Here is a 12,006-nt window from a genome sequence, read left to right as displayed (position 1 = left end):
CTATCGTCTTCGAAATGACGTCCACAAACGAAATGACGTCATTCATGAGCGTGTTCTTCCAGGAGAATGGCCAATGAAACCTTAGTTTCCTTGTTTCGAAACAGGGATCCGGACTTATAAAAAACTTTCTGAAACAGGTTGTAGAACTGGCGGACAGTAACAACAAACAAAGTTGATCGTGTTAAGCTTGAGCACCCAGCACGTTTAACAGTATAAAAAAGGCACAATGGGTGTAAAAGCATGTTAGGTCTCCTTAAAAAAATCTAGTTCAAACTATTTTCTATAATTTCCTCCAATATTTAAAGTAGACAAATTAAGGCAGCTTTTGAACTAAACTTTTGAAGTTTGAAATGGGTAAATTTTTTACAGTTTTCACTAATACGTACATAATATACACTAATAAGTGTTATTTGTGCATCTTATACGACTCTAGTTTATTTCTTAATTCAGTCATTTGCATCCAACAAATGGCAACAACTACAACAGACACTTATAGACAGCAACAAACGGCGACGAACAATGACAAACTCCATCAAACACAGACAAATGCCAAAAAACACTTATAAATGGCAACAAACACCGATAAACACCAAACATTTTAACGAACATTGACTGATACCAACAAACAGATAAATGATAAAAAAAACACTGATACGTGGCAACTAGGACTGGGACGACACCGTATATATCGCAATTCACACTAATAAGACATGTCTTCAAAGCTTCGATTCTGTGTTTTATGAACTCTTTGATCAGTAGGAAGTTCTGCTCGATCTAACATCACTATGAGATTGAGACGTTTATAACGTGCATTTGACAAAGCATCATCATTGTAAATATACTTTATTATCATGAAAATACCTGAAGAGGTTTGAAGAACGGCAATAGAATATGACCATTGGCATTTCCTGGAACTAGGTGTGTTAATTGTTCTTCTTCTGTGTCCCGCATTTGACAGTAATTTATTCAGAAACCGAGCATAAGAATTGAACGATATACAGTATCTTCCCAGCCCTTGTGACAACAAACACTGAGAAATGAAAACAAACAGAGATACACACCAACAAACACAGACAAACGTAGATAAAAACAGACAAACAACAATAAACTTCCATAAACAAAGACCAACAGTGCTAAATGGATACAAACCCTGACAATGTAAATAAACTCCAGCAAACATCAATATAGAAAGACAACGGCAACAAAAAATGTCAGACGGCATCAAACACTTATGATAAGTTATGAGTAATAAACCCAGAAAATGGCAACGAACACTAAACATTTTGGGATTATTTTCAATCCATGCTTAGGTCAAAACCGGATGAACCCAAACGTTGGGTTATATTTGAATGCAATCTAAACTTCTTTTATGTGTTTTGAGAGCATGATAAACATAAATTCCTTCAAGGGTTGTGTGCTGTATAATTAAATAAAGGTGATGTGTACTTGACATGCATATATAAAGCGATCTACTTTATGATAATGAATACATCATTGCACAAGCGATTTGTAAAAGACAAGACCGAGGTCTTCAACATAAGGAAGTGGACGTGCGGGATTTGAGATGCATTATTATATGGCATTTCTTATTCAATTATATTTGAAGTACATTAGCGTGAGCTCGGTCCAAATCACTTGACTACCTCACAGTCTTTATTGGTCATCGACATCACATATTAGATTACCGTGGCTTCATAAGCAAGAGGAACGCTTCGGTTATCATCATGAGAATAACCAATTTACTACGGTAATTACATCTAAAGCCCCGCTAGCGAAATTAAAGTGCAAATATCAATGCGGTGTGACGGATTGAATCATTAGGGTCTTGCCGCGGTGCGTCGCCAGATGAATGACTTCAGAGATAAAGTAATGAATCAAGGTTTCGCAAAGGAATTAACCAAATGTATAGAACAGTATTTGGGTTCTCTAGCCTGCAGAAACAACAAACGTCCCTGCTAACATTACGTATAGTAACTGATTATCAGATTGAAGACTATTTGTAAACTATTGCAAAATTGTGTGTTAATTTGAGGCTTTTGCTGTATCCAAGTCTTAAACCACAAAGTGAATTCATTGTGTGTGTGTGTGTTTGTACGTCCTGCAGGAACTACACGGTGGTAAACTTGGCTACAGGTCAGGTGGAGGTCAAGCGGATGCCGTGTCCGGGATCACGGCTCAGCTGCCAGCTGAAGATGGAGAACAGCCTGTGGACGGCCACGGAGGTGGGCTGCGTACTTTTCCTCTGCTCACTCGCTGCCTTCTCTTCCACAGCATGGGAATGTTGCCATGGCAACGGCACTGACGGATGTATATGCTGAAGGCGTTTGGTTCTCACAGTAAAGTAGATTGATCGTAACTCTGTGCCCTACCCGAACGTATGTTACCACAGGCCGTCTCGTGTGGAATCCACATGTTTTGTTACGTAAACGTACATCGTTTTCACAGTTTGACTTCCACCAGTGTAGGTCGAAAAGCAGCACGCACAGATTACAGCCTTACAAAATACATATTTTTATTTCCGTGCTTACATATACGTATGTCATGGCTTAAAAATGAGCTAAAGATCACACTTTAAACTTATTATAATACACTTAATGTAAAGAATCGAAATATTTCGGCCCCTAGAATCACAATTAAGTGAATATCTTTATATAAAACCTTTGCATTGTAGCGTTTTGCACAAGACAAGAATGTAAAGAGAAAGAAAAGAAATTCCATATGATAAAACGTATTATTAAGAAATACTGCAAAGATGCTGTGCTATAGCATTGAATAACATGGCGTAATGACAGAGCTCTGAAAGCAAAGATGTTTTAAAAGAGAAGGCAGCCCTTTGTGAGCGAGTCCAGCGAGTGAATGAAGATGGTTATCGTGATATGTTGTTGATGTTTCTTCAGGAACAGGAGGTCCTTATCTACAGTCTGAAAGAGATGTGTCCCTTGAGTCTTCCTCAGAAAGTGCTCTCCTGTCCGGCTGTGGTCACCTGTCTCTTCTTACTGCCCGCCCGGAAAGAGGTCAGTGCCACCTCGTCTTTGTCATGTCAATCAACCTTCTGCTCAACATCTTAGTTTGTGTGTTCTCTTTAGTTGCCCAAAGTTTCAAAGAAAAAAGAGATGTTTCTTTGTTTTTTATTCATAGTAGGGATGTAACAATATGATCGAGATCGTGTTATTGTCTCAATATTATCGTGGTCACATGACGGTATGAAACGATATAGGTCTTCCGGGCCTAACATAGAGAATATTAGAAAAAATAATAGATGTTGGCAAGGTCCATCTGGTGCAGTTATTTTATTTGATAGAAGGGATTTTTAGGTCATGTGTATCATACCTCTTTAGCAACAGCTATGATTCGACGACAAAGAAAAGAGGATTCTTACGTTTCCAAATCATCCTTTGTCATGTTAAATATCGCAAAGAATGCCGTACGGTGGACTTTATACCGATGTATTTGCGTACAGTGAGATTTTTATATTAATAGACGTTATTGTGAATCTAGAAACATCACAAATCCAAGACAACATCCTTCTATACTACACAGTTGAAAGCCGTGAGGGTGTATGACATGATGTTTGTGCTTGCACTGCAAAAAATGAATTTCTTACTGAGCATTTTTGTCTTGTTTTATAGTGCAAATATTTAAAAAAAAATGATCAGGATAAAAGACTCGAGATATTGAGTTTGTTTTATGAAAGAATGTTCAAGCTAAAACTGACAATAGGGTACGGAAAAGGACAGAATTAGGCACTTTCAAGATTTTTCTTACCCCATTGCCAGATTATTATTCTTTTTGGCTCGTTTTAAACATAAATTTACTTCATTTCTTCCTAATCGGAAATGAATATCATAAAGCAAGACTACAAGGCTGCGTCCGGTGGGAAGGCATCAAGACAACAAAATATCCGTATTCATTCATCCAGTACATTGTGACGTCGAGGTTATTTGAAACCTTACAACGTTTCTGTGCAAGAAAATGCTTGCGTAAACATTATTGGAAAAATGTATGTTGCGTCAGAAATAAACAAAAAAAAGTGTAAAATAAATAAGAATAAATTTGCCTTATCTAGCAACACAATAAATAAACAAACAGATGACAAAAAAATGACAAAAGCGTGTAACAAAATAGCTAAAAATGTAACTAAAATGAACATAGAATGTTATATAAGGTCATTTGAAAGGGCGATGAATTCCAAGTCTTCAATGGGGGGGTTTTCAAATGTAAAAGCTTCATAGGTAGACCTCAGACAACAGTATGAAATAAGGACGCCTTTAAAATATTAATAAAACTACAAACACAACTCCGTGTGATGAATAAAACATAAATATCATAAATGTAAGAATATATTATAAATATATAAAAGACAACTGATTATGCTAATTCTACATGTATTATCAATAATAATTCATCACCCCTTTTTCTTAGTTTGATTCTTTGGCCAAATAAAAGTAAAAAACAACACAAAATTAAAGGTGGACACAAATCTTTTTTTAAAACATTGCATTACATAATAATAATTTATAATCATTTGCTTCGGATAAAAGCGTGAGCCACATGCATCAATGTGTTTGTTATATCGTGACAGCCCTTTATTGAAGATGCATTACTTTGAAGGTTTAGTTTTAAAATTCTATAACAATTCATATACTCTTTATCATTTGACACCAGGAGAAATTTAAAAGAATGTCCGTGATGTTGGGTTTCATGCTCAAATTAAAGAGAATGTGAAGCTCACAGGTGGGCACGCCCTCTCTTCCTATTGCAAGTGCACATCAGACGCGTATCAGAAACATACATGACTTCTTTAAACCGTTTTAAAGGATCAGTTCACAATGATATGAAGACTGTGAATGAACAGAAGTATGTACTGATATGTGCACTAACATCACTGGAGGAACGAGAGTCACGGTTCCTCCGGTGTTTGAAGTTCTGCTGTCCAGGTGTTCTGACTCACTTCCATCTCAATGACAGATTCAGTCCTCGTCTGTTCTCCAAACACACTCTTATATGGGCCTCACGCTCTTTGAAGTGCCACCGGGTTCCTGCCGTTCAGTCACCGAAGGTCACCGACAGACCGGCTGTAAAGAAAAAGCAGTTGTGGAGATTCAGGAAGGCAAGCGCTGGCAGCTGGTTTTCGCGGTCCGGGTGGTTGTAGGGAGGGGACGCTTTTAGATATACGGCTCTTGGAGAAAAATGCAAGACTGAAATATCCAGAAAGAAATGTTCTGTGTGCTTTGACCGGGTGTTGCTGATGTGTGTGTATGTGAAGAGTCACCGTAGAAGTTTTAAAATGTCAAACCTATATTTTCTTACCATTAGTGCAAGACTTCTGCGCCATTACACCACCAAGCAAAATAATAGAACAGCTCAGTGCAGGTAGACCCGCCTCAAACTCACCCCATTGGTCGAGCCAGAGTTGACGTGTTGAGCTTCCCAAACAAAGAAAGTAGTATTTTGAAAGTACCACAGAACCACAGTGTTTAAATCCTTTGGGAAGTCAAACTAAAAATGGTTCGCTTATAGTTAGTGTTGAGTATTTGAGTTGGGACATGAAGTCTGGTGCTTGTTGGGGCTATTTCAGGCCAGTTTCTGGTGGAAAGATTGTTAGAATGACCTGCTGAAGGCCAAATAATTAGTTTTTCCGTCCTGTTAAGTTGAGGGCTTTTCTGAAATAGCTTTGAAAAAAACTCAATTGCAAATACTTTACGACGTTGCAGGTTCGTATGAATTCGTATCATTGAATTAGGTCGCGACATCAAATTTCAATGATTATTTAGGCCAAAGACTCATGATACCAACACTATCCAAATAATAATATGCACAATACTAATCTGTTAAATTCGTTTTTTGTTATTTTATTTGCTCTTGTTCCGCCTTGCTTCTTACAGAGACTTTTACTATTACACTGTCAGACATGCGCACATAAACAAAACTGAGAAGAAAAGAAATAAAGGCGTTTACACACAACGCGAAATTGGACTAATGGGTAAAAAAGTACCTCTGCCGAGAAGGTTTTTCTTACGTCGTTTGTGACCTTTCCCGATAAAAGTTTTAAATGTTTACATGCCCTTACACGTTATCAGCTTATTAAAGATAACTGGAGTACGACTTCGTAATCATAATGAAAAAAGTGTGCATTTTCATTTCTGTAATCCAATCAAATTATTGGTTCCTCCAGAAATGAGTATCAAGCCAATATTTTTGTATCCCATTGCTGCAAAATTGAGTTGATGTCAGCCAATCAGATTGACTAATGTCATGTTTTCTGTTCCTACAGACTCTTCCGCAGGTGTACGCAGGTATGTCTGATGGTCTGGTGGTTGTTTATTCTCTGGTAGACGACATACCAGTTGAAGGGGAGACCTACATCTGCTCGCACACAGTCAACAAGCATCTGCTTGGCATGGACGACTCTGACCCTCGTCAGCGGCCATATCCCGTACGAAACATCGTACCTGTGCGCACCGGATCAGAGGTGTGGTACACCAACGGTCCCGGAATCCTCGTAATCAATAGCCTCTCCCTTCGTCCTGTCTGCCGCCTGGACCCATATCTCCCACCTTCAAGCGTGATCTCCATGGCCACCTCCGTCAGCTGCTGGGGTGACGAGGTCATCTGGTGCCTTGACGACCACACCAACTCCCTCCTGATGTATCACACCGGTAGCTACCAGCTTTGCGCCACTTACAACTGTAGCGATGCGAACCCACTGCGGGACATCTTCCCTGTGCATAGGCCGACTGAAGTCGTCACTTCCGTGACCACTTCTGAGGTTATAGAAGAGCCTCTCCCAACCAACCAAGAGCTCGTAACGATAACGGTCACGCACAGCGACGGTGCCGGAACGCAGATCCTTTGCCAGCAGGACTCGCTGGATTATTGCTCCATGACTTCTTCAGGGTTCAGCTCTGAACAGCTGGATCAGATCGGAGATTTGGAGCAGGCCGGAGCAGGTCTTCCTCACATTCAGCGCTCTAGCTCAGGACCTCTCAGCTCACTGACCAGCTCCGGCAGTATTCCCTTGTCCACAGACTTTGAAGGGACAGAGCTGGGTTCAGTCGAGTCATCACCGTCCAGAAGTGCAGCAGATCCAGAACTGTCTGCCCAGAACATACCACCACAACTGAAGGCTTTAAACGTCATAGCCGTCAACGGCTCCGTCTGGATTCCAAGGTATGTGCTGTAGCATAAAGCAACAGCTTAAGTTGAGGCCATCATAAGCATTTAAAAAAACGTCCAAGCCTTGAACCAGATCAACTAGCTCAAGCATAGCGACGAACTTCCGCTGTCGCCAGAAGTCGGGATGTCAGTTTCCAAGATGTGTTCAAGATCTGCCAAATATAAGCATGAACGATGTACACCGCATCGTTGATGCCTGCAAGCGGGACAAAGGATTTAAGCTCTATATATCGAGTTATATCCACAACTACGAGGATAAGTAGTTCAATCTAATGTGGTGTGCCGAAAGCTAACGTTAGTGGCTAAGCTAGCTAGCGACGTGTTTATGTTTAGTGTAACGTTAGTATAGAATTAACAATTGTATTATCTCTCTCTTCCTCTTAGCTCCGAATAATGATCAGAGTTCAGGTGAAGACATTGTGCTACAGATCCATGAGGAAAGCTGAGAAACCTCTCAGTTTGAGTGTAGGGTGAAGCTAGGATTTATAAACTAACAGTTATAATCTTGTTACTTTAATAACCCGGCGTTTCTAATGTTCCTAGGGATTTAGCTGAGGTAATTCATGTTTAATATAACTCTTAAAATGTCGAGGTAATTAGCCACTAACGTTAGTTGTCGGCACACCACATTAGATTAAACTACTTGGATATTACTCGATATATAGAGCTTAAATCCTTTGTTCTGCAGGGGAACAGGTATCAACGATGCGGTTTACATCGTTCATGCTTATATTTGGCAGATCTTGAACACATCTGGTAAACACTGACATTTTGTGCGGTGCGAGAGCAAACCGGAAACTGACATCCCGAAATCTGGCGACAGCGGAAGTTCGTTGCTACGCTTGTGCTCATGGTCTATAGCATGTGGCATCTAAGTAGCGCGAGAACAAAGCTTCAAGTCAAATAGCCTTCTTCTTTTTTTAAGGTCAAGGCTCAGAACAACATTCTTTTTAAGCCTCTCATTTTCATCATAGGACTGTGATTTGTTGCTGGTTGCCCTATAATTACAGTTTTAACCCATCCCGCTTTGCTTCATACATTTAGATGCAAGACAGAAAGTGTACTTATTTAACATTACACCGGTCTAAAGAGGAACGTGTCATTCATCTGTGTGTAATGTAGAATTATACTCATTCATTTCAAAGTGATGAGGTCACACAGGTGACAACGTCAAGCGTTCAATAAGAACAATGATTTATAGAAAGAGAATCTTGTAAACTAGGTTAGAACGCAGATCCACAGACAGTGTTCAGGTGTCGTAAAGCAGGGTTGTAAAGTCTGGACAATATCAAGTTTGTGTTTATATCTGTGTAATGTGCATATTTATGTTATATTTATAGACACATACATGTATACGTTTAGGAAATATTTCAATGATATATATGGTATATTTTTCTTATGTGTTTGTTTTTATAAAACAGTGCAGGGACATTTATTATGTCAACACAAACTTTTATTCTGGATGCGATTAATCGCGATGCTTCGTTGAACAGACCCAATATAGATCAAATGGATAAACATTTAATGAAAACATAAACAACTCTGAGGTTGTTTACACAACGTTTTTAACTAAACACTGAAAACTCTCTGGCTTGTTAATTTACACCACAACGACGTTTTGATGACCGGCAGGAATGTTTTAACATTGTTGCATGTGAACGTTTTAAAAACGCATATAAAAGCGTTTCTATTTTAAGTGTATTGCACGTTGTCGTGTAAACATCATGGAATTCGAACAGTCAGCGATAAAGGCCGTTTATCAGAGGTTTGTTATTGTTCAATGTTTCTTTAGAAATGCTGGGATGAAGTTTAATCTGTGGTTTTGCTTTACATCACATATATACCGTGACAGTTGTAGACTGTGAAATGTTAAACGCAGCGACGTGTGTTTACAGGCGTGGAGGTGACATCATGGTCATTGAGGTTCAAGAGCAGTCGGGGTCGCTCAGAGGTCGTGTGATCGCTGTGTTGACGGTCAGTGGAGCGGTGGAGTACGGGTACGTAATTCTTCAATCCGCAGATACCTGAACATAAATTATTAATACATTTATAACTGCACTGGCTGCTGTTAACAGATTAAAGCCCTTGCTGAATGATGTCCTCCGCTACCCATAATTCATTAGCAAATACATCCGCCTTGTCTTCATGTCAGAGGAAATGTTATTGATCTCTGTACTCTGGATCTTTTATCTGGCATTTGGGGAAGAAACTTTAAAACCACAGATCGCTGTCATGTATCTAACTGAAGAGTTACATACATGCAAGAGATTTTACATTTGAGCCATTGATTCCCACTGGAGTTTCTAACAAAAACATATTTCACAACAGATCTTAATTTTCTCATTAATCGTCGAATCCGTTTTTAATTCCCATAGAGAATCAGATGTGTGGATTGGCCCACACATGACCGAGCAGATCTGCAGGAAGAAAACACATTCTTAAAGAATCTGTCATCATTTATTCACTGTCATGTTGTTTAAAACCAGAAGAAGATATTTTGAGAAATGGCTCAATGGTTTTGTGTTCACAAGATGGAAATCAACGGGGTTCAACGTTGTTTGGTTTCCAACGTTCTTCAAAATATCTTCTGTTGTGTTCTGCAGAAAACATTAAGTCTTACAGGTTCATATTCACTTATTCACTTCTAGACAGAGCTAACAACAGAGTCTCCGTTCTTATTATATTATCATGTTTTTATTGTGTAAGGCATAAATCAAAACACACCAACTGCAGTTTCAAAACCAAACCGATCTTCATATATTACACTTATTTTTATTGCAAATGCACCGATATATCGGTCAATAATCGGCATCGGTCGGTAAAAACTATTTCTCACTATCGGGCGACTGTTCAGCCGATGTTCAGGGCCGATATATCCTGTCAATGAAAAGAGGACAGAAAAATGCAACAAATTTTCGCTCAGCATGTAGAAAATGTTATGAAACATCATCAGTCTGATGTTTAATATTAATCGTCATCATATAAATTAACAACATTTAGAAAGTAAGGAAATGAATCTTCAGAATCGGCAGATATCTCTTATTTCAAAAAACAATAGCAAACCTGTCTTCCCAGGATCTAAAGCATCATTTAAGGTCTGTTCACACCAGAAACATGCATACATTTAAATTCAAATGGATTTTGATTTAACAATTTTAAGTGACCCCAACTATAATAAATAAATTCAATATTCAAAACGTTATAGTTTTCAGCCTTGGTGTGAACGAACCCTATCATCAGAATTATTCTTCATTCAGTCGACTTACTTCCAGTGTGTTCTTTCGCACGTTTTCTACTCGAGTTAGTGGAAATGCATGTCATAAACTGGTCTCTGTCACGTCCTCGAAGCCCCGTCGGCGTTCAACGTAAACACGCATCCATCAAACAAACGGCGCTTTCAGAGCCTCTAACTGCGCCTCTGTGAATCCTTCCAAGAAGAGGGCCGATGATATTTCTGCGAAGAGTCGTCGCCGGCCACTCACCTCTCTCTCTCTCTCTGTCTGTGTACAGGGCTCTCGCCGAGGCAGCGCTGGTTGCTAAAGACACTGTTGTGTGTGGCTTTCGTAATGATAACATGGCCTGGTGCCTGGCTGTCTGGAGGAGCTGGGGAGGCCGAGAACTGGAGCTCTTCTACCGCGGCTACGAGGACCTCGGCCGCTTGGAGAGCAGTTTGAGGAAAAGGAGGTAGCTGTGTAAACCTGTGTGTGTGTGTCAGACGGAGAATCGACGTACTGTGCCCATCGGACAGGTGTGTGCTTGTGGGGAAACACACACACACACACACGCGCGCGCGCGTGCAGGCTTATATAAACCTGTGAAGCCGCACGTACGGTTATACACACAAACACATCAGCGACGTATGGATTCACACTCGCGAGTTTACAGACAAACACACTGAAATATAATGAATAACGCAGAAGGTGAAGTCAGTTAAACCTTCGCTCAACTCACAACCTAAAACTGTGTGTGTGTGTCCAGAATGAGATTGATGAGAGGAAATGATGCTCGAATGACCTCTTCTTTAATCTTGACGTGACTTTGCTTTAAGGACATCTTGTGTTTGTTAAGTGACCAGCAATAATACAACATTTGCCATCCGTCATCACGTCATTTCAAACCCGCACAAGTTTCTTTCTTCGCAGAACACGAGAGAAGATATTTTAAAGAACAACACTGAACTCACAATATCTTCTTTTGTGTTCACTGAAGAAAGAGTCCCGTGCAGGTTTTGAGAGCGATCTGAGACGGATCCACAAGCGTTATGTGCTCAACTGATGTTGTGAATACCAGCATGTCGACAATTTACTATTGTAAATAATATGTCATCTCTATAGAATGAAATGTGTTATTTATTGTAGAATGTCCAAGTCTCATGCGGCATGTGTAAAAAGTTGTTCCTGAACTGTAAATATCCTCAAAATTAATAATAAACTGGGAAAAAACTCAACGTTGTACTGCTTTATTCTAAAGCTTCTTTCATTTTACCTTCGGCTGAACAAACAAATGCCATGAAATTATATAACGCAAAGGTATCACGCAGCCAAAAATCCAGTACCTGTTAATTACAAATAAAATACAATATTATATATATATATATTTCTCATATAAAATAGCAAACGAGATGTTTATCTTCGTTGTTTGTTTTTTTCTACATTTTTGCTGTCACACCATAAGACACGTGTGCTGTATATTTGTCAACTATCTAAAGACATTTTATAATTGAATACAGTTTGTTTTCTATCAGAGGTCTGTGCTTGTGGGTACATTTGGTTATGACATTAGACCATAAACCGTACGGCACATTTCTCATGTTGTAAAACATTCTGTCAT

General features: G+C 39.4%; 1 protein-coding gene across 1 annotated transcript in view; it reads left to right on the top strand.

Moving 5' to 3' along the window:
* lrrk1 (leucine-rich repeat kinase 1) overlaps positions 1–11,628 on the top strand; it is a 51,866-nt gene extending 40,238 nt beyond the window's left edge. The window contains exons 30-34 of the mRNA XM_079457366.1: positions 2,105–2,222; positions 2,898–3,014; positions 6,275–7,170; positions 9,072–9,173; positions 10,687–11,628. Of these exons, the coding sequence (XP_079313492.1) occupies positions 2,105–2,222; positions 2,898–3,014; positions 6,275–7,170; positions 9,072–9,173; positions 10,687–10,864 (1,411 nt within the window). The 3' untranslated portion in view covers positions 10,865–11,628. The remainder of the gene's footprint in view (positions 1–2,104; positions 2,223–2,897; positions 3,015–6,274; positions 7,171–9,071; positions 9,174–10,686) is intronic.
* Positions 11,629–12,006: the final 378 nt, after the last annotated feature.

This window comes from Barbatula barbatula (assembly GCF_947034865.1).
Source record: "Barbatula barbatula genome assembly, chromosome: 1".
NCBI classification, from domain to species: domain Eukaryota; kingdom Metazoa; phylum Chordata; class Actinopteri; order Cypriniformes; family Nemacheilidae; genus Barbatula; species Barbatula barbatula.
The sequence above is the reverse complement of the archived record's forward strand: the minus strand, read 5'-3'. Positions and strand labels throughout refer to the sequence as shown.